Consider the following 26,299-nt stretch of genomic DNA (forward strand, 5'->3'; position numbering starts at 1 on the left):
TTTCCGCTGCAAGATTTCTCTAAGGAATGATAGGTATTTCTAAGCTACACAATACTTTACAGATGATCCAGATCTCAGGACAGGCAGAACAAATCGTATCCTGCTTGTTTTTCAGTGCTCTAAGGCCAGTTTCGTTTTCCTTTACAATCCAGAATTCTCTAAAGAGTTAGAGAACTCACCTTGCCCTTTTCGTGACTCACAGCCAGGTGCTGCCGACGGCCGTGCGGGGACGACAGCACACACATTGCCACCCGCCTCAGCACATGAGCACTGATCAGCTGCCGGATCGTCTGGCCCTGGTCACCGCTGTAGTTCATGCGGACGTTCTCAAAAGCACCTTCTTGAGAGCCCAGAGTCGGGACCTGTGTCATTATGAAAAGCATACAAAAGCCTATCACTGAAATTTTTCTGTTTAAAAGTGATCCCACCTGTCCCATCATCTAATCGCTCCTTTAGTATCATACCATCAACTGATCTGTCATTTCTACTGACTTGTCCAAAGTATGTAGCTCATTGAGAGCTTGCTGTGCACGACTGCTGCTCCCCATGGCCGAAGCTTGCTGGAAGTTTATCTGAATGGCATCCATCAGGAAATTCAGCATCTCCAGCACCAAAGGTGCAAAGGAGAAGTTGGCCTGCAAGAAATAAATAAGGCAAGTGAAGCACAAGATGCTCTTGCTGGCAGTCTTCATAAAAGCTGCATGTCAACTGCTTTTTAAAGCTGGACACCACTTTTATGATCCCTCTTATCAGAAAGAGCAGCACAAAAATCAAGCAACTTGGCAGATAACCAACACTGTTTGACCCTCATCCTCATCTTAAACCATCTTCTTTTAACAGCTAGCTGATAATCATACCTGGGACTGCAATTCCTCTCGACAGCCCTCAACATTTCTACACAGGCTGCTCTTCTTGGGTTTTTCTTCATCAGGACCCTTCCCCTCACTGATGGTGACCTTGGCTTTCTCTGCAGGAGAGGTGTTTGCATGTCGAATGACACTCTCGGGCACTCTGGGCTCACTCTGGAAGGCGGATTCTTTCATGGTAGAACTCATACCACTGCTGGGAGTTCTCTTCACCAAAGCCTGGGAATGATACCGTAATGCTAAAAGCCCAAACCAGACTCAATTTTACCACTGATAAAATGAATACAGGTTGTAACAGCAGCAAGATTAATGTAATTTTTAAGAAACAGAGTGCAATTCTCTTAGATTGCAATCTTAAAGAAATAACACAACAGTATCCTACGTGCCACTCTCCACCCAAGTATTAGAAAAATGTTCATATCTAAGATAAAGTTGCTTTGCTTGCTGCTAGTGGAAAACATGGGAGAAGGTGGTATCTGAATGCTGCGTAGCTTAAAATAACTTGCAAATTCTGTCGGGCTAACTGGAATCCAAGTAGTCACTAGGACAAAGATTTGAAAATGCACTTATTTGGTGCAAAAAAAGGTAAATTGCCAGGCAAGCTGTAAATTAAGAGGAGTCATCATAAAGCCAAGGCCTTCAAGTCTTTGTACTCTTACACACTCGTATCAAAAGGTAACTTATTGCAGAACAGAAACCTCTGCAAAAGACTTTAAAAACTGAAGAAACCACAGCTTGTAAGTTGATTTAAAGACACTTTACCAGGCAACTGCCATCCTCCTTGGCTCCACAGTCACAGAAGAATGATCCGTATTTGGCATAAGAAATCTCATGATCCTTGTGACAAACTTTAGCACAAACTGTGCAAACACCAACCCCATCAACCATCTTGCAAGTGTGACAGTGATACCTGCACAAAATAAGCCAGAGGAGTTATAAAATACAATGCCTCAGTAAGGCCCACAGCTGCATTTGTTTCCCTCTCAGTGGCCAGAAATATCAGGCTGAAATTGCAAACACAAATTTGAGATTCTTACCAATGCTGATTCATGAATTCCTTCTGTGTGATCGTGAAGGTACAGAGTTTATTACAAAGAGAATCTTCATCCTATCAAGAAGAAAGTTATTTTGGAAAGGTGTCACAACTGCAGCTACAGCAAAGGCACAGGGTACAGAATACACTCCTCAGACAACAAATGCACATTTTAAGAATAGCAAGTTTTAGGATCACTTCACTAAAAGGCAGCAGTTGGTATCAAACCACATGGAAAGAGGAGATGGTAACATTTTAAAGCAACACAAAAGAGTGAATGTAAGAAAAACAGTAAGAAAAAATATATATTGGGGAGACAAATTTTAAAGCATGCATTAACGACAGAATTCTCTTCCAGATCTGACAGCTAGGGTTCCTCACTCAGTCCCACATTAGGAATAAACAACAACAATAGAAATCTTGATTTATAACCTGAGTAATTCTGATTTGAAAGCTGCAAAATAAATCTTCATCTCATTTGCAGCATTAACTATTGCCTACCGAATCTTCAGCTTGAGAGTCCTCCTCTTCCACTGCCAACTCTTCCACCCAGTCTGAATCCACCTCAATCGCCCGTTCCTCTCCATCAACAGAAAGATGACTTGGTCCTTGGCCACTGGTCTGGCTCAGTGCATTAGTCACATCGGCCAGGTAAGAGACAATATGGCATGTGCACTCCAAGATAGTCACATGCTATAAAGTAGACATGAATGAAAATGAGAGACAATATTTAGATCCCACAATAGCTGCTGTAAGGCAAGAAAGCAGAACGGTCCCCCAACCAAATTGCTTTAAAACTCCCACTATGAAACCAAAACAGGACAGCTGATACAGCTGAGGCCTGAGATTCATTCCTGCAAGTTAAGCACGTCACATGTCTTACCTTCCCTTGCATGACATTTGCATTCATTTTTTCTACCACATTCTTCTGAGACAGGTATTTCTTGCTGTAACACAAACCAGTGGAGAAGATCATTACGGTCTGGGAGGTATATAATCAGTTCTGACAAATAGCCTGAAGCATTCAGTTTGCTTTGGATTAACCACAAGAAATGTATAAATGCAGTAATTAAACCATCATGTATGGAAAAGGCAAAGAAAACACAGGGTAATTCTTAATGGGCGGACAGAGATCAGCCTCTCTAAGACACTTTACATTCTGAAAAAAAACAACCCTAAGAAACGTTTCAGTTAACATGAACATCTGTCCCCAGATTACCAGGAATTTTTTTTTTTTTTTTTTTAAAAAATAATCAGTCTAAGTGATGCAAACGAACAAACAGCAGTACACAGTTCTCTCTTACCATCTGCCTAGCCAATCAACAGCAGCACCATGAAGCTGGAGGTGTCCTGCACCTTGTCCTGCACTAGCCAAAGTTGCCATCACGACCATCAGTTCAGGAAAGCCTGTGCCATCACCATTGGCCAACATTTCTGTTGCCATTGGTATTAGAGTACTCAGTAGAACAGTGCAGACTCCTTCTCCGACTTGGCTAATCAAAAAGGAGAAAGTTTCAGACAGGTACGTCACCCAGTGAAATACCGCTAAGCCCCACACCGCAAGAGCACTGTCACAGCAATGCCTTCAGGGCAAACTGCCACACTCCCCATCACTTCATTTGAAAACTGACAACAAGAAACCACCAGCAACTCGCAAGCAATCTGCACATCTAGAGAACAACAGAAATGAACAGCACACAAAAGAAACTACAAAGGTTGTGCTTTACCTGTTTTCCCGAACAATGTAAGTTGTCAAGAGTTGCAGCAGCTGCCTGTTCTCTTGCACAACGTCCAGCTGGTCCGAGTCTTTGGGTGGGGACATGGTCATCCTGGTTAACCAGGCCTGGAGACGTACAGGTTCCACACAAGCCAGCTGAGCCAAAGAGCCACAAAGTCGCAACAGGCTGGGGTTGGGACTCTTCTCAGCTGGAGGAGAAAGTTACTAGTGAGTGACAGATGCTACAACAAACATGTTTGAAGATGGCTTTCCATTAAAAGCGTGAAGCTGTCATTCCACTTCCTCTTACAGCTGTTCTTTCAAGTATCTTCATATCATAGTCTAATACAAGAACAGTATGAAGGGGACAAAGGCAGGACAGAAGAGATTCAACAATTACTTACTCAGCTGGAAGAGCTTGGTGAAGAATTTTAGCACCCTGTTGCAGAACTTCGCTGAGAGGTTTTCATTGGCTGTCGCCATCATGATCTGGACCAATTCTCCACTATATGGAGAGGAGGAATTGTCAGCTTTGTAAAAGATGACCCATCCCTTTTTTCCACCTGCACTTGTACCTGCCCTCACACTTAAGACTGGCAATAGTTTGTATTAGCATCACTCGGCATCCAGGCCACAGCAATTGCTTTCAAACAAACAGCCCTTAGCTTAGACTAAACCTTGTAGATCTCATGAGCTCCTGAAGAGCATATCAGTATTCTCCACGTATCAAGTCACAAACAGGCTTGTACTGGTTTCCAAACCAAAATTCTATGTTTTCTTGCCTATTTTTCCCTTCCATGTTAACACAGAACAGCCACTAGACTGCTTTTGAACTGTTAAACAAGTAGAGAGAAAAACCAGACAATGGCTGGATTTCCAACACACAAAACCTTTCCTCCAGTTCACCCTCATATCTCTTCAGAACATTTGTTTTTGTGCTATGCCGTTTCCATCACAATTTGCCTTCATAATTCTAAGTCAGGCCAACACCCCACCTCCACCCTTAAAAACATCAACCTATAGCCCCAAGGAAGCACTGAGAGAACTTGGGATTTTGCAGCTTGATCTGTACTTGATCTAACAGCCCTACAGACCAGCATCTCTCAAAAATATCCTTATAATGCCTTTGATAAAACAATCATCTTGCAGGATTCCCCACTGATGATCACTGTGAGGGCTCGGTGAATATTGTACTTGGAGTGACAAAGACCTAGGTCCTCTCCCACACAGAAAGTCTTTTCACACTCCCCTGCACTGCTTGAAGGGCATCTTCTCTTTACACAGTTCCGTATTTTCCTGTGCAAAGGCATTAAAGTCACATAGGTATTGACAGTGGCAAGCTAAGAGAAAAAGGAAGAGAAATAAAGTTCCTAGGCTACAACTTCCAGGATGACTTCACCTTTCTGAAAAGAATTCCTCCATGGCTTTTCGGGCCTGGCTGCTCTCCAGTTGTTTCTCCAGATGCTGCAAACATTCTTCCAAGATGGACTCATCCAGGCCACTAAGGATCAAAAGATGCATATTAAGAATACAGAAGAGCAATTTAAACTACTTAATCCTAAGAGCTGAGAAGTGACCAGTTTTGCTAATTCTAATAAACTGTCTACTAACTGAAAGCAGCTCTCCTTCCAAGAGACAGGAGAAAAACAGTTGATGAACAATCATACATAAACAACAAATCCACCAGGTGTTCAGAAAAAAGTGGCACATGATGCTGTAAGGCAAGTTACACAGGAACCTATAATAATCTAGACCTTTCAGACTCCTCACATTATAAATTCCTATAAATGGCTGCTCTTTTTACACTTCAAGTCTCTTTTAGTGTTACTCCTTCCCATTCTCTCCTGCTCTCATCCCCACTCCACAACACACTCTGCAAGTAAAATCCAATTACATTTACATTCTCTACCAGAAGGCACAGTAGATCTCCCTCTGAATACCTTCCATCCAGAGGGGATCAGTATTAAAAAGATGCAACATCATCATGCCTAATGGTTTTATGTTTCAGATGGGTAGAATCCACATCTGCACATCAAGCTTATTCCCTCCATACACTCAGTGAGTCAGGGGTGGGAAGCACAAATCTGGCTAGTTTGCTATGATAAAGCAGGGATTAACCATCCTTAGAAACAGCAAGAAGAGAGACAAAGGAATATAAAGGGAGTTAGGTCGGCATCTTCAGCTTTGATTTTGTGCTTGTATTTACATAATTTTCTATTTGCCGAAATAAAAAAAAACTATCCAGATACATCCATGCTCCATTCAGAGTTACAAGAGATGATGAAAATCCACGCTGCCTTAACAGCAGCGCTGAAAATTCTAACAAGAATAAAAAAAATCTCATCTTTTTAGTCCACAGATCTAGAACCCTTCCACAGATAAAAATAAGCCGATTTTTTGCTTTTCTGTCGTGCTGGTTTTGAACAGCACATCTTGACACTGATGTCTGAACATACTGTAGTAATTCTTTGTATACAGCTTTCTTGGAGGAGAACTGCAAGCCACACAGCCCCGTTACCTGTTCGGATCAGAGTGATGGGCCAGGATGTTATAACATCCTGTGATCAATTTCTCATAAACACGTGCCAGGAATTCATCTGATTCTGCAGGGCCCAGGATCCTTTCTAGGGAGTTGCTGCTTATTTCTGCCACACTCTCTGTGCTGGTCTCCAAAAGGAGGGGCAATAGGGAATGAATCACCTGTGGTGGGTTCAAGTCATCCGACCAGCTTGAAAAGAAAAGCCAACAAGTTAATTCTCTGCATGATGTATCAGAGAACATTCTTACCAGATAACTCCTAAGTGACACAAGTAAGGCACAAGTCTGGATGGAAATCAGTGATAAAACCCTTTTTAGAAAGCTGGAATAAATACACTGGCACAGCAATTTTCCCCTCAGAAAAAACAGTCCTCATCTGGAAAACTCTACATGTGTCATTGTTGCATATACAGTTACAACATTTTCCTACCAGACAGTCCTGCTGTGGCATAGTACAGCTTTTGGACTTGTCTGCAGTGTCAATAACTATTTTTTTGTTTCAGAATATCTTAGAGTAAGTCCCTGGAAAAAAAATTTCTTCCATTTCACTTTTATTATGCTTTGAAAATGTCACACAAGTGAGTAACAAAACACAAGTGAGTTAATTAGATCCATATTGTCTCAGTTCAGATCCCAATTTCTTCAAGTCCCTATTCAACAAAAAGGACTACAGGTCTCTCTCTCAGAGTTTGTCTTTTAGAGATGCCAGATCAAGACAGAAAGGCTATCTTTCATTCATTTACTATTTAGAACTGTAAACCAAAAGCTCCGTTAAAGCCTTACTTCAACATACAGTGCCAGTTCACCAAGTGTTCCGCCCGAACAGCCTGGTGAAGACAGACACTCAGAAGAGCAGACATATAGAGCAAAAAAGCGATATAAACCCTGTCACTTACACAATGAGATCCCCAGTGAGTCTGACCAGGGAGAGCAGGGTGTGCTTTAAGGAAGCTGCAAGAGGTAGACTTTGGCTGCAGAGAGTACCAAGGTGGGCGGCCTGAACCGCACTGATGTAGCTTTCGGCGGGGATCGTGTCATTCGCAAAGGCGTTGCGCTACGGATTGAGACACACACAGGCACACAAATCAGAGCCGTTTACCTTTAACAGAAAGACATACTGCCTGCCCCTTGCCAGCAAGTTATGGAGTTAAGATCACACCCAGGTCAATCCACGAGGCTGGACTCACCCACGAGCCAATGTTTGGAAACTCATTTGTATGAATGTTGTTCCATGATTCACATAAAGTCTGCACAGCTGATGGCAAGTTCTGAACAAGTGTTGGACCTGCAATTAATACATAATCATAAGTCACTGAGTAATTTCACGGGTCCTATAGACAACTGCAATGCTTCTATAACACTCTTTAAAACTGAATTATTAAGACACAACTGTAGCTAAATTCTGCTAAAAAAACCCTGAGCTGTAATTCTGTTAAAGGCTAGTTCCATGCTTTTCTACAAGTCAGAATCATCCCTAGAAGTTTGCAAGAGCCTTCACAGCTTCTTTCACTTAATTAAAACAGAAAACACGGCAAAAATATTAATTCGCAGCAGCCTTCCAACATACCAACATTTCATAATTCTCTTTACTACGCCATGCCACCAGACCTATAATATATTTTGGTTATAAAAGCATTTCAATACTCCAGATAAGTCCACAAGATAGTTACTTTCAAGGTTTGCCCAACTTTTTCAGTTGTTAGGATACTAAAAGGGAAAGACTTCCTAGTCTGCTGCTGCCTGGATAGCGCACTATTTGAACAAAGCAACTGCGAACACATTAGCCAGCACAGAGCTTTGAAATGAAACGTTGGCAGCATTGTAGAAAGCTTCACCTATACAGAGAAGGAAATCTGAACTATCCAGCACCCTCACCTAGGGTATTAGACTTGCAACGGCTGGATCCAATGGCCAGGACAGCAGCATAACCTCGTAGCTTCTCTTCAGAGGGTTTGTTCTCAGTGGAGCCCTCTTCGGAGAGACTCCGTAGCAAGTAAGATCTGCGTTCAGGGTGGAAAGGATTTATTTCAGGAAACAGCTCTCCATTTCAGAACTAAGGGTGTCAATACAGCGACAGATAAGCAAGCAAAGTTCTGAAGTTCTGCCCTATACTTTCTGTTATACCACTAAGGGAGTTCTGGGTTTTTATCTCCTCTAAGCTACTTACCAGGAAAAACACCCACTCAAAAGAAAAAGCTGATTTACTTTTGCTTTCTTCTACATGGGTTCTAACGAGAGTTTAGAAGACTTCAGACTCTTAATGTAAGAATTAAACCCCTTCTGTGATGGTCTGACAGTCTCAATATTATCTCAGTGAAATAACCTTAAGTAGCACTATCCGAGAGAGTGGTGAGAATAGGTTTCATCTTTGGATGAAAAGCTCATTTTGCAAGCTTGCAAAAAGCCTTGAAATATCAGACAAGGATGCTACTTAGAAACAACAACTTCACATACATGGCTTGAGAAGCTACTTTTTATTCTTCTTTTACAACAACAGACACTCTAGAGGATGCAAGTTAGAGTAATTATACTGGACTACAAAAAAAAAGGCACCTATGTCTAAGAAAACAAACAAAATGCAAAGAAAGTCCTACGCACAGAAGAAAATTGTATTCCTACTAGCAATCTGAAAGGACTGTACCTGGTAAACGTAGCATACGTGTCAATAAGCTGTAGAGTAGCAGGCAGGAGGTTCTTGGTTATCTCTGAAGACTTCTGCGGATCAGTTTCTGCAGCTAGCTTAGAAAAGTGCTCATCTAAAGAAACCTGAATCTTGGAAATTGCAGCATCAAGGGTGTAAATGGATTGTAAACTGGGAACTTCGTGCAGTTGGAGAATAGTTGTGCAATCAACACCACAGAAAGAAGATATCTTAAAATACAAAGGGATGGAACAATAAGTGCAAATCATTCCATGAAAAGAGAAGCTCTGCATGTGCAATTGCATTCACCCCCCCTTACCTGTCGAGCAAAGTATTCTTCTGTTATTTCTACATCGTACTTCACTGAGCTGCACTTGCTGGAGGCCAATTCAATGAGAGAAGCAGCATGGTCAGCTTTCATGCCCTGCTTGGTAAGGTGATCCTACAGATGCCAAAAGAAGCCCTGTCACACTTCAAAAGTGCTCTACCATTAACCACTCTGACAATTAACAGGCTAGAACACTTTAGAAAACACGGACACAAGTTCCCAATTTTCACCATCATGCCCACATAATAAGTCCCACGTGCAGTCAGCATGGAAGAACAAGAGACTGACATTCTTACTCTCAACAACATTACAAAACACCCCTATAAATATGAGGCTTTACCTTAATCCATGTGACATAAGATGGGATTCGCAGCCGGGAAGACCAGCGCAATGTGTGTAAAATATCACATTCACTCATCTCTGGTGTGTTCATAGCCAACTGATTCATGTAGGTTTTGGACGGAGGCAAAATCCCTAGTATCCGCCATAATATCAGGAAGTAGTATTGAAGTGCACAGGCTTCCTAAACAAAAGTACAGTTGGACAAATTAGTAAACAAAGTTTCAATCATTACAGCTAGTGAAATTATCTTATCAGAAACTCTCGACTCCTGTACATGGGCCAAATCAGATGAACGCATACTAGACTGAGTTTCTGTCATATTATACAACACGTTAAGCAACGAAGAGGAGTTAGAAAAGAAAAAGGAAAGAGCACACAATTATTTTCTTCTTGGTCATGTTCTAGCCAGACCTCCTGGAACTACCAGGGACATACAGCAAGTCTAAAACACGTGATGGATTAAAAACTCATGAGATGTACCGCCACCATAAACACTACTAATAGCTGTGGGATTTTTAAGTTCCCCGTTACTCCAACCACTGCCCAAAATACTTTTAAGTACTTTGCTTGAAAATACAAAGTTTGAAAACTTGTTATTCCTCAACACAGACAACATTACAGCAACACTGCCTTACCAGTGCAGTGACATTTTTGTTCTCTTTTCTCCTAAGTGTATCAAACTGTGATCCAGCTGCAAGTAATGAAGTCAGGGCTGTGTAAAGCTCATCATACTTCGTAGTCCTAGAGAAAAGGACCTCACAAACCTGCAAGAGATGACAAGTCAGGATCTTTGCTTTGCAAATTGCACAGCTCTACATTTATATACAGCCAAGCTCTTCTCTAAAGTATTCAGAATACCCACAGACCAAAAGTATGCAAAATAAAACTTCAGGAAGTTAGTTCTGTCTGTTTTTTCTCTCCCCAGTTGGAGTACCACTGAACTGGTTATGAGGAAGCATGGATGAAGCAAGCCCACAATCTTGATGACAGTAAATTTAGTGAGGAAACAAAACCCAGAAAGAACATGGAGCAAAATGATGAGGAAGCAACTCCAATGCCATGTGTCTTAGTTTAAGATGTTTCAGCAGCACAGAAAAACAAGCGTGGCCGTGACAGGGCCCTCTTGTCACAGCACACATATTTGAATCACAAGCATTACTACAAGCAGTCCAACACATCTTCACAGCCTTTGCATACTGACTTCTCTGACACGCAATTAGGTGCAAAAAGGAATCCCGTATTGTCTTATCCAGCCACTACTCTCCACTTAGTGAAAAATTTCTGCTCTTTCTGCTTCATCAAGTCTTTCCTTCTTGTCTGTTTTCCCTGGCTCTTGTCAAAACAACGTGGCTTTCTGAAGGCTTACAGAAAGGTCTTTAAAACAGAAATCCCAATACCATGCTATCTAGACGGTTCAGATCATCTTCAGAAGCTTCTAGAGATAGGATGCAGTAGAACCTGGGTTGTAGAACTGCATCTGGAAGATCAGGACAGAAAAAAAACGTTCAAAGTGACAGTTTTAATTAGGTAGTATTGTATTATTCTCTCTCCTCCACCCCCATAACCTTTCACATTTTAAGTCCACTACCAGATTCTACTAAGCTAACTCCGTGATGCATTATAAGTGCTCTAGCCTATACTATATGCAGCAAAGGTTCTCCTACTCCTACAATCCTGACACAATAAATACATACTTATTTTTAATTTCTTGTAGCATACTCCTACATGACAGTAATTTTATTTAATAAAACTCGTCTTGCATTATTACATGCAGTTTCACCTGTTGTAACTGTGCCCATTAAAAGTAGGAAAAGCTGTCCACACCAGGGCTCTCTGTTATTTGTAAAAGCATATCTTGGAATAAAAAACTCCTTACGTTTTCTTTCCTACCTGATGAACAGTGTTTGGTCCAATTTTCTTCCACTTCTTTAAATCCATGATAAAGCGGGACTGACGTTCGTCTGCTACTATCCTGGGATCCACTCACCCAGCCAATGGGTGGAGTCAGCAAATTATACTGCACCTAAGTTAAAACAAACAAAAAAGCACCCATGACATCCTCGTCATTAAGGGACAGGGGGGAAGAATACCACCACCGTAAAGAACCATAAAATACTCTGTTGCTAAATCATTCCCAGCCTCTGAGGGAAGCCCTGGAACCTATCTGGTGATTTTTATTCTAGAGTGAGCAGTTTAAATCAACAGTCACGCTTCCAACAACTGAAAAAGCTATGCACAAAACATGAGAACATACGCACTAATGAGAACAGTGCCAAAAACCTCAACAGTGAAAAGCTAAAGCATGGTATACCAGGTATTAGCAAAACAGTGCCTAAATACCCAAATAGTCAAGATTTTGAAAGATAAGGCAAGACATACGTTCTGTCCTTACCAGGATTTATTAGGACAGTAGTTACACCAGGAATTTACACTCAAGCTGAACCTGCTGCTAGGAATCAGCAGCTGTAGTTAATCATGCATTGTAACTCCAAGGTCTTCTAACACCACCAAAACCGATTTACTCACAAAAAGGCCATGAAGAGACCAGAACACACCAAATAATTGCTTGTTACAGACTTCTGCTGGGTGACCAATTAAATATCCAGAACATGATAGCAAAATCTTACCTGTTCAAATAGGTACATGGGGGCCTTGGAATACTGATGGAGCAGGTAGTCGAAGACCAAGAGCAGGCGTGCCACAATAAGGGGCACAGAACCTTGCTGGGTATCCATGTTCACTGTCAGCTCCACAATTGTCTGGATACAGAGCATCATGATAGATCTGCGACCCCTCTCAGAGAAATTGTGAAAAATAAGCAGCAGCAGCTGGAGATGTTCAACATTCAGATCTTCTGTGTCACTGGGAAGAGTCCCCTGCAAGGCATTTTGCTTCAGTGTGCCAACAAACCTGACAACAGGAGAGAGAGTTTATAAAGTTTACTTTTCTCCTTGCTTAGATGCCTCTTTAAAACCTCTTTAACTAGAGTTTAGAGAAAGATCTTCATAATTATATTTTTCTGTTTGTTCTTCTAATACTGTCAATTTCACAAATTATTCACTGCTTACATACTGGAATGAGACCACGCGAACAGTAAAACCTACAGAAACTCCATTAGCACCAAATACATTTGATGAAAAATATGAACAATCATTCGAAGGGAGAAAGAGAGATGCAAAGCTGTTGCCACTGGAAAGGCTGTCCACTACAGCTTTCAGTCAGCTAAACCCTATCACAGACTTGCACATTCAGGTAACGGAGGAGAGGAAAAACCTTGGCACCATCGTACCAGAAACCTGCTGAAATAAGACATTTGCCTTCCCTTTTTAAAAATGGCATTTTGACATTGTAAGTAATTCAGCCTCCACCCACTTAAATCCTGAATCTAGGTTTCATTTACACGCTTAGATGAAGGACTCCAGCAACACTGGATTGACCTTCTGCTCCTCCAAGCATCACACACCATCACCGCTCAGAGAACGCAGACACGCTTGTTACACTGGTCTCAGAGAATTTTCACTTGACAGAAAATTAGAGGTAAGATATGACTGGCTTTCACCTTACCATAAAATTACCTCACCTTTCCCAAACTTTAAGGCATTCTGGAACGTCAGGATCTCCCTGGGCAGTGGCTTTATGCTGCCAAATCAGGAGAAGTCGTGAGAGCACTGACAAACTTTGAGGATGGATGTAGAGAGGCCATGGACCTTCAGAAAAAGGGGCAACTCCCAGCTGCTGGAGGAGTGTGTTCTGCAACAAAACAGAGACTTTTTGAAAAAAGGCAAGTCTGTCCAGTGCTCTAATTAAAAGCATGATCTGAACATACAGGTGACAATAAACACCAGGGCTCCCAGAGCTCGTAAGGGTGCACACAGCAGTTTCTCTATCTGAAATATACAGCATGGCTATGGAGGGACACTTATGCTGCCACTTTGCCACCGAAAACACAACAAACTTTCAACTTCAATGCCAATGCAGAAAAAATGACATTAATGAGCTCTACCCATTTACTGCAACATCGCAGCAGGAGAGATTATACTACTACGTTCAGTAACTAAGAATTTGGAAGATGACCCCTTTGATCACAGTAATGCTTGCTTCTTTTCAAATATAGTAAAAAGGCAGATTTCTGAAAAGCCCAACTGCTTAAAAAACCACCAACAACAAAGTATTTCAAATACAGTACAAAACACTCAACAGAAAGTACAGGGATTGAATTCACTGATTGGTAAGCAGATTTATAACCTCTACTTATAGTGCTAAGTCGGGTCAGCCCACAACCTAGCAAAGAAACCTAGAGGCTACAAAGTTAGTACATGAAAGCAAAAGGATTATTTTTTTTCCTCTCCTGAGAGAATTCCAAGGCCTTTTGGCATCAGTCCTGACAGCAAAGCAAATATGCAGGAATGCCTCTTGATAAAACGCATGGACAACCCTCCAAAACAAAATAAACAAACTCATTTCCTTTTCAGCTTTCATCACCTTCAAAGTTCAGTGGATTAATTTGAACTCTAGACATTAAGTTACGCCCTGCAGGACATTTAGTACTGGATGACTGCAAAGCTCATCCAACTCATTGGATCCAAAATATTCCAAGATCTGTTTGCAAAAGAATATACTCTAGGGCCAAACGGAATCATCAACCCACTGCTCAAAGTGCAGAGAATCCACAAAGAGACATTAACAGACAACAACATTTCTTCATTTTATTTACACATTCAATCACAGACTTACCTGCAACGCAGGGGACTGAAGATCTGAGGTCACTAAGGAATGGTTGAAGTGATACAGTGCAGCAGCAAACTCCTCATCTGATGTGCCTGTAAGACAGGAATCAAGCAATTGACTACTGTTGCTCTCCTACATTTACAATTTCCACATGAAACTAAGAAAATGTACTCCTAGAAATCCTAAAGTCTATGTTCTCGAACAGAAAATTTCTGCTCACTCACCCTTAAGCCCGTCCTTATCCACTTCTTTGATGATGCTAGCCAGCGTAGCCATGTGTTGCTCCGAAAGAGACACACTCAGGTAGTTGCGAATGAAGTTATTCCTTGAGTTCAGCATAGAAGTAGTGATAAAGTTCAAAATGTTTGAAGCTAGGCTCAGAAACTGAAAAGAAAAAGAGGAAACACTACAGAAGCAACAAAAGCACGTTAAACATATACTAAACCACGAGCAAAATAAATCAAGTCCCGTAACTCCACCCCAGCAGTGGAGTACAGGTTTACTTGTCACAAGTCAGCTCGCTGAACTCTGTTCCATATCATGACCAATTTTAGAATTCTCTGAAAAGGTTGCACATCTTTAACTTCTCAACTGCAGTATTTATTTTTGTCTTTACCCGACGGAGTTGGAGCTAAAAGCATTCCATCAGCGAGTCAGTTCTGCCCTCGTTTTCCCTCTCCCTGTTTAACCCAAATAGATACTATCTTCAGTCTTTGCCTCCTTGGCAGTAACAAATACCGTGACATTCCACCTGACAGAAGAGTAGAGAAAACATCTTTCTTCAAAGTCAAGACAATCACTGATGCTCAATTAGCAATGTACTTAAAATACATTGTCAATGTTAAAAAAACATTTATCATGCTGTCTGTCAACACTGCTAGCCACTAACAGGTAAACAACGCTCCAGCACATCAGTTACTTCATGAAGCCCCAAGACCTTCCCATACCAACTCGGGATCTTTGCGGCTGGCCAGGATATTCCCATTCTCTCCTGCAGTCTGTTTGTTTGGGCTTTTTACTCTAGGCGAGCTCTCCAGAGGTGGTGGAGGCGGCGGCGGCGGTGGGGCCACTTTCTCTTTGCTCGGAGAGATTGTCTCTTCAAACCATTGCCCAAGGATTGGTTCACTGTCGTCATCTAACACAGGCGTCAGGAAAAACAAAAGCATACTATTATAAGCAAATACCTTACACAAACCACTCAGCTTAGAAAAGGCCTGAAAAAGAGTTTCAGTGAGCAGAGTTAAGGTGTTTGCTATCATCATTCTTCCTTTCCAAATCACAAGGCCAAGCACTTCTACAGAAGTCTAAGCAGGAATTTACAAGAAGAAATTATTTCCACTCTCCTCTTAAGCAAATACTGCCTCAATTCCAGCCACTCAGGCTTCAGTTTACATAAAAGAGTACAGTCAGCATTACTTCTGCCAAACAGATCTTCCAAACTTCATATTTTCAGCATTACATGTCATTCCAGCCCAAGAAGGCAACAGCCCAGTAGCCAGGTTTCCACTAAATCTGAAAGACAGCGTAAAATCCTGACTTAAGTTGCTTGCTGCAAACTCCATTACCTTGGCTGCTGTCCTCCTCAGTGCTGCTAAAATCATCCTCATAGTAAGTATTAGAATCAGTGGAGGCACTTGCGTCACTGCTCATAGAGCCTTTCCTCTGACGCTGCAAGACACAAGCCTTAGAGGAACAGCAGAACAAGTTAAATTTTAGGATTACGAAAGATAAGAATTTGAAAACAAAGAGTAACTTCCAAAAGCATTTTAAGTTTTCTTCTAGCAAATTTGTCTCAACTAATTTATTAACAGGTTTTCAAGGCTTCTCCCCCTTAGGTTACATTAAACATTACATAGGATGGCTGAAAACAAATAATCTATTCCAAGCCTGTAAGCAACACTTCAAGTAACAGCTTCGACAGAAAAGCATCCATTTGGAATACAGCCTTTTCACCTTCTCACTAAACTCACCAACGCCACTGAGCTCACAGAAAACTTTTATGAGAACAAGTCTGTCAAATTTACATCTCTGAAAAGAGGAAAGGGAGAGACCCCCAGCAACAGCTTCTAAAAGAATTCTAAATTCTTCTTAGCACAGTCACAGTTTGTAAAGTGAGAATTTTCCAGGCAGATGACACTTAGTAGCAGTGGCTCAGCTACAGAAGTTCTCTAGCTGTATGGCAGCTCCTACCTTTCTGTAGGAAGTAGATAGCAAAGTCAGCAGCAAATTAGTGAGTGGCACAGAGTCTATCAGCCGCTGAATTCTCTGGATGGATGTGCTCTGAGCCATGATATCCAGCACTGCTGGTGGACCATCACTCTCCCAGCCCTGGAGGACAGCATTGAAAAGAGAATTTAAAGTGTTTTCCAGTGGAGAAGGCAAAATGTTTTGCAAGAACATACACGCTACTTACACACCTTGTGCAATGCCTCCACTTGCAGATCTTGAAAGAGGGATGACAGCAATTTGATAGCATGATTTGCTAGCACTACTGACAGGACACCAAACCCTTGATGTCTACAGAAACAAAAAGGACACAATGTAATTTCAAGGGGGAAATAAAAAAATATGTATGTTGAGTGAAATGACTGCTTGGCTAAACTGAAGATGACTTCTCTTCTTTCCAAGAATCAAGACTTGAATTATAAATTATAAATATAAATAGAGATAATATTTCAAGAGACCAACAAAACTCCATAGTAGAGGCTTGCTGGGCATGGTTAGATACACGGACTGTGAGTACTGCAGGGGGGTATTTACATACCCTTTGCCAGGTCCTAGTTTGGGAGACCCAACGCCCTCCTTAGTACGAGCAATAATGTCTCTGACGCGAAGAGCAGCCAATGGATCTTTCTCCTTCCCCTTATCAGCCAAGGCCGTGGGGCTGAGGTTCAAGATGAGGAAGAGGCTGTTCAGCAAACACCAAGCCCCGAGCAGCTGGAAGTTCTGATAATGCTATCATGCCAGAAGTGAAGGGGAAGGCAGGGAAAGCACCAAAAAGAGAAAATAATGTCAATCTAAATGCCAAAATACACCAGCACAAAAACAGTGAAAAAGCTTCTTGAGATGCAAATCTTACCTCACCCCCTGCACGGCGTGAATTGCTGATGGCTTGTCCAATCATTTCATAGATTTCAAGCTGCAAATAAATCCAAAACCACGGTGATGTTTAAGCGCTCCACTGGGCAATAATAAAAATAAAAACTCCAAATACAATTGTGTTTTGCCCTCTACAATTAGCCACCTCATTACTTCCTTTATCAGCCAGTCTAATACCTAGAAATACTAGGTAAGTATTGCAATCCAAATAAATACAAATTCTACGCACCCCACTTGCTGAGAATGAAAACTAATAAACACGCTCTCTCCTCTACTTACACATTTCTGTACAATAGTAGCAGCATCATTTTCATAATCTTCTTCTTTGGAACTTGTTGACCCAGTTCGTACCTGTTGAGTGCTACCTACATGTAGGATGGCCATGCAAGTTGCCACACTCACACCTGATCGAAAACAAGTGGAGGTAACATTCTGATTAAGAGCCAATCTCAGGACTCAATGCTCCTACTTAGCACATTAAAACAAACAGTAGCAAACATGCCCGTAAACTTGAGGGAGTGGGGAATACTCAGAGTAACAGCTGACTGATTAATTTTTTTTCCTGAATTACTCTCAAAAGAGGAAATTTTTTCCCACAAAACCACATGAGAACAATTACAGGAGGAAATGCTTTACCATTTAATTCAATACCATTTTCAAGGCAATCTTTATACTTCACTGCCATTATCTCTTTAAAATCTTACCCATACCAATTAAACATTGGGGATTCTGGAGTATTTAAACCACTCCTGGGAAACAAGGTTGATTTGGGTCTATAACCAATTAAGTAGAAGCCATAAGCACTGCAAAAATATATTACGCTATGAACGTAAAAAAAAAAAAAGAGCAGAAATTACAGGCTATTAAGATGTTGAATCAGTCAGTCTTTCTCTCAGACACCGACAAGAATCTTTGCAGAACATAACAGAAATTCAGCGTCACTGTAACGACTTTCCTATTAACCCAGTCACCATACCATGCAGTATGCTACATAGCTTTCAAATTCATAAGAAATAAAGGTTACTTGTGGGCTGAGCCTCAAACATTCAGGTAACAAAGCAAAACAAAAGCAAGAGCAACTTAAAAGTTCCAAAACAAATACAGAAAATCCATTCACCTGCATAGAGACAGCTGAGAGCAAGAACAGTCACATCTTGGAGACGCGTGGGAGTCAGGGGCTCCAATACAGGCAGAGACAGAGTATCCAGTGCCATGGTCACATCTATTACCAGCGAATGAAATCTATAGTAAGTAATGACATATGTTAAGGTTCAGCAACGCAAAGTACACATCAGACAGCTCATAAGAGCAGCATAATAACTGATACTGCATAGCCAGCACAGTTATTTTCTGTCACCGTACCCTGCATCTACCGAAGAGCAGCGACAGACACTTACCCGTTGCGAACAGCAGTGGCATCTGCCACCGTGGCTGGCATAATAAAAAATGAGTTGGCCGACACCGCATCCTGAAATCGATTTATGTATCGCAAAAAATAGGGGAGGTTCAGGCACACTCTCAGCAGTTTTTCAGAGCCACCTACCAAAATATTTAAAAGTAGTGTTATTTTTACTGCTCAGTGGGAGAGCTTCTATGCAGAACAGATGTAACGGTCATTAATAATTGACTTAATTACTCTATGTGGTGACAAAATATCATCCTAGATGAGGTAACAGGATGAAGACTAGTTTACAACACAGAGACCAGATGGTGAAGTTTTCAGCCAGTACTCATAACGGCTGTCACAACGCTCTGTGTGCATGTTACAGGGCACAACAGGTCTAACTCACACCTGCTCAATAATCCATCCCATAAGGTTTTTTACATTGCCTGCCTTACTTACCACCCCAAAACACAGCAACTGCACACAACTATACTGAGCTCATCTCCTCCGCAATGAAGAAAATACCTTACAGCCACAACCTCCCTTGGCAGCATCAGCACGCAATGAGTGAATCCTTTAGGTCAGAAAGTTGCTTCCCATTCTGTAAGGCCTTACACTGCAGAGACATTTGCTCAAGCACTTTTTCCCCCCCTGAGGCCAGAAAGCTGATTCTCACCAAGTTCTTGCAGGCTGGCTACATTCTGAGCAATGAATATGCTTTTTGTCTTCGCTGCAGAGGTTTGATCTGTGGAAGCTTGATCCTCATTCTCTCCTTCCACCTAAAAGCAAGCACATACTATATATATTACAGAAGCATTAAAAATACACAGTGTTGCAGTAAGTCTCAACGCCGCAGGCGAGGAGTATCAGCAGCAGAACTCAAAAATGCTACGAATATCACTGAGCACGAGCTTCCATTAGGCAACAAACTACTTTTGCCAATACATTGCAAACAGCAGCTCGTCGTTTGCCATTCATCAACATGCAAGTAGGATTTAAACACTTAAGAAAAGGGTTTCTTACACGTGTATTAAAAACCTGCTGCTTACTGCCCTCTGTTCTTCCCGGCACCCATGTTATTAACGCTAAAATTCAGGCTGCTTTTTTCAGCCTTATTCTAGGGCTGTTTGTTTACCTGTGTCTCTGGCGTGCTAGATGGTGATGACGAGACTCTAGGGTTAAAGACTGATGTCAGCTGATTGAGGAAGTTCATCTGTACTTCTTTCTGTCTTAGTTCTGGGCTCACCGGGGAGGCCAGCTCCTTCTGGTCCTCTACTGCAGGGCAAAGAGCACATCACCATTTCATACATCAAACCCACAGTGTTTTCTACACGTAATCAAGTGTTGCAGTAATCTAAATTAAAACACCTACCATCAGAGAGGGTTTTGACAGTCTGAGGCAGCTTGGCTGATTTCATCATTGCTGTGAAGGTAATGATTTCAGTTCGATCGAGGCGGCTGCAGCCTGTGCACAGTCCCTTTATCAGCAGAATGAGGTGTTTCTACAAGGAAAAAGACATCAAGTACAATTTAAACTCTCTTCATTCCAATTATTCCTCCATATAGTTTATTGCAAGCAGCTGCATTGAGAGTACTGCAACTTCAACTAGTAAGGCTACTGCAACATCTCAAATCCACTCTGATCTCATACCAAAGATTGTGACTGCTTACTAACTGCAGTAATTCAGGTCACTAACTGTCCCATGTGCCTGTTAGGGAAAAGCATCTGGAAAAGCTCTCCCTCCTATGACTCACTAAGGCTTAATGTAGCTTCAGGTAGGGCTGGCTTTATGTGAACACTTCTCACATGCCTTTCCTCTTTTAAGATTCAAGCTTTTAAGATCTATGCTTTCCCAGAAGACTGAAATACAACTGGGGAAGAATCCAGCTTTAAAAACTCAATACAAAACCAGACTGTAGGAAATTGCAAGAGAATCAACCAAGGCTTCAGGTCACCTTTATTTCAGCTTGCTCACAAGCCAGAATTCTGAGAAAAGAATGCAGAGGGAAGATTCAGCAGGTACCAGTTTGTACTGACATGTTTTAAGAATTTAATTAATTTTGCTTTATGCAACATTAGAGAAAATATTTCTGAATTAGAGGCCAAAGTCCATTTCCACATTCAGGCTCACCCACTTGGTCAATATCTGTGCTCACCTGTGAAACAGCACATGCTTCATCTGGGTTCTCAAGACGCAGCAGTGAGAATTCAATCAGGACTTTACAAGCAGCTGCCACTGACTGCAATTGGTTTCTTGGTACTGAAAAAAGCAGACGCTTGCACTCAGTACAAGTTTTAAAACAGTTCAGCATAATATGTTCTTAACTCTTTCAATAAAGCAGATTGCTATGCAACAGAAATTGAACTCATTAAAATGTAATCCAAGAAATGTCAGTAAAGCAAGGATGATACTTTCTACCCAGACAAGGTAATTTAGATAGATAAAATGGCTTCCCCAGCAGCATCACTGAATACTGACAGAAGCACTAAAGAACATGAAACAAGTTGACCAAACCCGCTTTTTTGCTGAAATTGCTAAATTATGTCTGCTAAAATAATACAGCGTATTTTGAGTCACAATGTTTCTATCATTAATTCCAACATCATAACACAACTCCTAAAGAATAATCTAAAAGTTCTCAAAACGGATTTAAACACTTCATTTGACCAAAAATTATTTTCCCTAAATGAAGTCAGGCCAATGAGCAAGCAACCAAAAAGTCAACACTGTCCAGTACTTGGTGGCCAAATACTCCTATCAACAAGCTTCCCCCTTCCATCTGCAAGGACATTTCGCCAGTATAAAAGCTAACAACGCTGGCCTCATGCGCTCTGTCCTGAAGTCTAATTCAGAAAGAAGGCTCGAAACAAACACCAAAAGGACAATAGTCCTGGTTTACTTTTACTATATCCTAGTTGTAACTCAAGAGCAAGAGAAGCAAAGGACGGGGAACACTTACTCAGACTGCACACAGTAGTGATGTAATGTGTAGAAAGTGCAACGAAGGAAGAGTAAAAAGGCTCATATTGTTTGTCATGGTGCAGGATTTCAGATTCACTGCAACAGGAGAACAGGAGATACGTCAATTGTATACAGCACAATAGAGGCACCACACAATGCTCAGAATATGTTATATCAACAGATAAAAGACAAGATCATTAAAATCACATGTTCTTTCCAAATCCAAATTTCGAGAACACAGTCCCCTCCCTCGTGTCCCATCTCTCCCGCCCTCAGGTCTGAACCTTCCAGCAGGAGACAAATCACAGCATCAGCATCACTACCCACAAAGGAAAATTAGGAACATAATTCCAATACTGCAAATATTTCTCCTTTATAACATCAACAGGTCAGCCTCTTTAACAATCGCTCTCCCTGTTGGAGGGTCGTTAATTTTTAAGTTATTCTAAACTCAGCTGCCCGTAAAGTTTGGAGTTTCTTCTCCTAATGCTTGGCAGGATTTGCCAGGACTGGAGCACAGGCATTCCCTTTCTGTCAAGGCACAGAGTCAACAGAGGTTTGTGCAATTCTGCAAAACAGAAGGATCGAAACGGGCAATTGCATAATAACAACAAAGCAGCGTCTGCAACAAGCTGGGGAGTAAAGACTTTTGGCAGGCAACACTCAGAGGAGAAAAACACATCCACTGTAATCAGCCTCACGGGTAGAGACTTGCCATTTCAGAGATGTGCATCGTTCTGCCCCGCATGCAAATCCACGCAAAGCTCCGAGCCAGTTAAAATTTAAGACCAACTCAAACCAAAAGTAAAAATTGTAAAGCAAAGCATACATCCATGCACTGAAAGGCTCTGAGGTTTCTCAGCGAGGCTCGCAGGCCACGGAGAACATTATTTATACAGGGAAATGATACGTTAAGATGGCTGCAGTAAAGTGTCACACCACATCCCATCTGCACAGAAACCTGAAGGCAACCACCCTGAGAACAGAAACGCAGCTCTGCCCCCATAGCTAGTTCTGCCCTTAACTTTTCCTGTGACAAAACCAAGGGACATGGATATCTGGCTATTAAGCACTTAAAATTGCTTTCTTTCACATTTTCAGTCAACGATGTGAATGAGCAAGCTAGAAGAACAGATTACACAACTCAACTTTGCTAACCACTTTAATATACTCCTCAAAGCGCAGCCTTCTCCACCTCTGGCAACAGTTTATTCCTGGAGAGGAGGTGGGATGCAGGGGTCATCAGCCCATCACAGCACAAACACCCAGCTGAAACCGTGATTTCTCATGTCTGGGATCATCTAGTGCTGCTGCAGAGTATGGCAGAAGAGACCCAAATATCCCCTCACCCACCCACATGCAACGATGCCAGCGTTGGCAGGGTGGGAGGAGGAAGAGGACACACGATTCCCTGCTGACCCAGACAAAGCCCAGTTTATGCCCGGTCACCTTCCCTTTTTCCACCCTGTCATCATTTCCAGTCATAATGGGAGACATAGCTGAAACAGGAGAAACTCGAGAATACAAAATTTCTCCAGAAAAACGAAGAGAAATACTCATCAGCTTTGATACCCTAGTTCTGAGAACCGTTTTTAATTTAGTCTACCGAAAAAGCTGCCAAAATAGCAAAGGAACTGTTACAAAGACACAGGCTTTACTTGAAGACCCTCAGCCGTGTAGCAAGACTCAGTTCCGAGGTGTCACCCAGCAGGCTTCACCCCACCACCTCCTGCCAGAAGGGCACTGATGGGTAACAAGCCCACAGACTGCATGTACAAAAAAGTTTGTGCTCCCTTATATTCAGACTCTTAATTGTGTTCACCTCCCTCTTTATACCCAACTATAAATCAGCAGCAGTAGGTGTACGCAGCGTATTTTAAGAAAACAAATGAGAATAGTTTGGGAATAATAAGAGTACAGGAGAAATTGGCCGCTCCTCAAGTACTGTGCTGCTGTATAGGTCAAACTGCACATGACAACACCCACAAGGTATAAGAACACAAAGGTGCAGAAACCAGAACAAGATAAGGAATTTCATCTGGACTGGGCAATAAGAGGCTTGAGTTCTAATAAAACAAGTTGTGGACTTGCTACGGTAGTGAAAAGTGGAAGGCATCTGTCAGCCAATCATCAAGTTCTTGCAAATAAAAACAAATAAAAGATAACAGCTTAATCTGTGATGTGCTGAAGTGTTGTTTTGCATCTACAGTGAGATTTAATAATAACTTTGGGCTATTGTACTGTGATTTATTGCTTAAGTAACTTTTGCTTCCCGGGGAAACCCATTACTCACGGTAAGTGAGAAGCCTCCGTGACAATATCAAATAAACACGTCTGCAACAAATACTACCTCCTTTCTCAGTTCTGCTTCCAAATCTTAACCAGGCCCAAAATAGACCCTTTATGTAAGGCAGCAGGCACAAAAGCAGCCTCTTCCTTGGAAAGGCACAGTAGCAGATGCAGGAGTTGTCCCCCTGTTAAAAACCCTTCCCTAAAAAACAGCCTCCTTTGACTGTAACAGACTTTGGAAACCCCGTTCCACTTCAGTTACACCTTTCCAAGTCAGCATTTCTGTAACTTACATCAAATAGAAGGCCAAAGTCAATCGATTCTTGAATATACCGGCTAACAGGAGAACTCCAGTAATTTGACTATGCTTAAACTTAAAAATTAAATATAAGAGTTGTTAAGAAAAGGAGTTTATTAATTTATTTTGACAAGAATAACATTAGCCATTTCACTGTTATTACAGCACATTTATTTAATGGGAAATCCAACCACTTTGCAGACGGTGTCAACCAACAGTCTTGCTACAAGAGCTAACAATCATCTTCTAAAAATAACTTGAACAGATAAAACATTTTAGATTAGAAATCTAAAGACAGATTATTAGCTATTTTTTTCCCCCTCTGCAATTTGTCACGTGTTATATCAAAGCATGAAATAAACTATATCGTCCTGCAGACTCCACAGACCTTGTGCTCACATTAAACCTCGCCGCATCTGAAACGTGGTCAGTACCAGGCACACAACTCAAACCTCGGGCAGTGCTACTTAAAGGCAACAAACTTCTGTCTCAAGTGGCAAACAGAACCATCGTTCTCACCACGGGAGGAAACAGCCCTCTCCCAAAAGCGCATCCACTTAAGTGTTTCTGTGATATTCTGCTACCAAAAACACTCCAGTAACGAAGTTTAAGCCCGCTGACAGCAGAGCTCCACAAGGAAAAGCGAAACTGAAATGGTCCCCAAAAGAAAGATTAGCCTAAGAACTGCCCAAGTTACATAAATATTGAGTATGTGCGGCTTTCTAGGTGAAACACTGCTGTACCTCTATAGGCACAGAACGCTAATTTGAAGCGTCCACTGCTCATACGCTCAGCCATTCTATATTAAGCGAAATACCACAAGGCTTTATTTTATTATCTTCCTCACTGCAACATTTATTTTTTGTTTCCTAACAACTCAGGGCTGCATCTGAGCACAATGCTATGGCATTTAGACCTTGCATTTTAGATCATAAAACAAGCTTTATGTTAAATAAAACGGCTCTAATGAGTACTTGTGCTCTCAGTCTAATCTTCCTGGTTAAAGAAAGGGCAGACCTGATTTGCTTCAGCTTTATTTCTCCTTAAAACACAAGATGCATTTCACTGGTAGAGACCTAAAAGGAAGCCAATGGCACCCAAAGGCCCCCCCTGCCGAGGAGCCTGTCAGCAGAGGAGACGTGAGACACCACTTTTCACCGCACAGCCTGCAAAACCCTAACGCGCTTCATCAAAAGCAAAACCACAAGAAGCGTCCCGAAGCCTCTCGGCGGGGTAACTGTCAGAGGTGCTCCGCTGCGGCCGAGCAGCAGCCAAGGCCAGCAGCCGGCCGGGCACCCTCATCCCCGCTTATTAGCTCCCAAGGGCACCACCCGGGAGCCTCCCAGGCCCCGGGAAAGCGAGAGCCTGGCCGTGAGTAACTCCCTGCCCGCGGCTCCTTCTGGCGCCGGGAGCCCCAGCGGGGCGCAGGCCCCCGGCCCCCAGCCCAGCCCCGCCGCTGTCCCCCACCCAGCCCCGGGCGGGGACGCCCCTCGGCTTCCCCCCGCAGTCCCGCACCGGCGGAGCCCCCCCCCCAGCACTGCCTCCCCGGGGGGCTCCTCGCCGCCGGGCGCCCGCCCTGAGAGAACGCCGCTGAGGGCAAGGGGAGGCGAGGCTCGGGCCGCCCCCCGGCCCGGCCAGGTGAGCCCTCACCTCTCGATAACCGAGGCGAGCAGCTGCGGGAGCTCCTTCATCTCGAAGGCCGAATAGGAGGCGGAGAGCAGCGGCCGCACGGCCACCTCCCAGCCCGGCTCCGCCGCGGCCCCCGCGCCGCCGCCGGCCGCCATCTTGCCGCTCCGCTGGGCGAGGGAAGGGGCGGGGGGGCGGGGGGGGCCGCGGCGGCGGAGGGGGACGGCGAGCCGGAAGTGCCCCCCCCACGCGCCGCGAGACAGGAAGTGACCCAATGCCCGTCCCGCCACTCGATTGGCAGAGCAGGGCCCGGCCCAGGCGCCTGCGCAGTACATGAGTCAGCACTTTGCTGGCGGCGCATGCGCCGGCCCCCGCCCGGCCCCGCGGCGCGCATGCGCGATACCGACGGGCCCGGCCTCCGCGGCCCCAGGGACGGAACACACGGCA

At 42.8% G+C, this 26,299-nt stretch overlaps 1 protein-coding gene across 6 annotated transcripts in view; it reads right to left on the bottom strand.

Moving 5' to 3' along the window:
* UBR4 (ubiquitin protein ligase E3 component n-recognin 4) overlaps window positions 1-26,200 on the bottom strand; it is a 78,636-nt gene extending 52,436 nt beyond the window's left edge. For all 6 annotated transcript variants that reach the window (XM_055800578.1, XM_055800576.1, XM_055800575.1 and 3 more), the window contains exons 1-40: window positions 25,877-26,200; window positions 21,638-21,735; window positions 20,834-20,937; window positions 20,049-20,178; window positions 19,812-19,951; window positions 19,353-19,455; window positions 18,690-18,831; window positions 18,410-18,534; window positions 17,572-17,696; window positions 17,273-17,332; window positions 16,958-17,148; window positions 16,611-16,710; window positions 16,384-16,521; window positions 15,759-15,876; window positions 15,141-15,328; window positions 14,418-14,577; window positions 14,200-14,285; window positions 13,046-13,215; window positions 12,093-12,375; window positions 11,356-11,488; window positions 10,863-10,942; window positions 10,101-10,229; window positions 9,464-9,646; window positions 9,115-9,237; window positions 8,796-9,025; window positions 8,030-8,154; window positions 7,342-7,439; window positions 7,051-7,208; window positions 6,135-6,344; window positions 5,016-5,117; window positions 4,021-4,121; window positions 3,627-3,825; window positions 3,204-3,392; window positions 2,783-2,846; window positions 2,401-2,592; window positions 1,904-1,974; window positions 1,629-1,776; window positions 858-1,085; window positions 465-635; window positions 180-362 (exon numbers count right to left, since the gene is read on the bottom strand). In XM_055800578.1, coding sequence (XP_055656553.1) covers window positions 180-362; window positions 465-635; window positions 858-1,085; window positions 1,629-1,776; window positions 1,904-1,974; window positions 2,401-2,592; window positions 2,783-2,846; window positions 3,204-3,392; window positions 3,627-3,825; window positions 4,021-4,121; window positions 5,016-5,117; window positions 6,135-6,344; window positions 7,051-7,208; window positions 7,342-7,439; window positions 8,030-8,154; window positions 8,796-9,025; window positions 9,115-9,237; window positions 9,464-9,646; window positions 10,101-10,229; window positions 10,863-10,942; window positions 11,356-11,488; window positions 12,093-12,375; window positions 13,046-13,215; window positions 14,200-14,285; window positions 14,418-14,577; window positions 15,141-15,328; window positions 15,759-15,876; window positions 16,384-16,521; window positions 16,611-16,710; window positions 16,958-17,148; window positions 17,273-17,332; window positions 17,572-17,696; window positions 18,410-18,534; window positions 18,690-18,831; window positions 19,353-19,455; window positions 19,812-19,951; window positions 20,049-20,178; window positions 20,834-20,937; window positions 21,638-21,735; window positions 25,877-26,187 — 5,889 coding nt within the window. In that variant the 5' untranslated portion in view covers window positions 26,188-26,200. The remainder of the gene's footprint in view (window positions 1-179; window positions 363-464; window positions 636-857; window positions 1,086-1,628; window positions 1,777-1,903; window positions 1,975-2,400; window positions 2,593-2,782; window positions 2,847-3,203; window positions 3,393-3,626; window positions 3,826-4,020; window positions 4,122-5,015; window positions 5,118-6,134; window positions 6,345-7,050; window positions 7,209-7,341; window positions 7,440-8,029; window positions 8,155-8,795; window positions 9,026-9,114; window positions 9,238-9,463; window positions 9,647-10,100; window positions 10,230-10,862; window positions 10,943-11,355; window positions 11,489-12,092; window positions 12,376-13,045; window positions 13,216-14,199; window positions 14,286-14,417; window positions 14,578-15,140; window positions 15,329-15,758; window positions 15,877-16,383; window positions 16,522-16,610; window positions 16,711-16,957; window positions 17,149-17,272; window positions 17,333-17,571; window positions 17,697-18,409; window positions 18,535-18,689; window positions 18,832-19,352; window positions 19,456-19,811; window positions 19,952-20,048; window positions 20,179-20,833; window positions 20,938-21,637; window positions 21,736-25,876) is intronic.
* Window positions 26,201-26,299: the final 99 nt, after the last annotated feature.

This window comes from Falco peregrinus, chromosome 3 (genome assembly GCF_023634155.1).
Source record: "Falco peregrinus isolate bFalPer1 chromosome 3, bFalPer1.pri, whole genome shotgun sequence".
Lineage (NCBI taxonomy): Eukaryota > Metazoa > Chordata > Aves > Falconiformes > Falconidae > Falco > Falco peregrinus.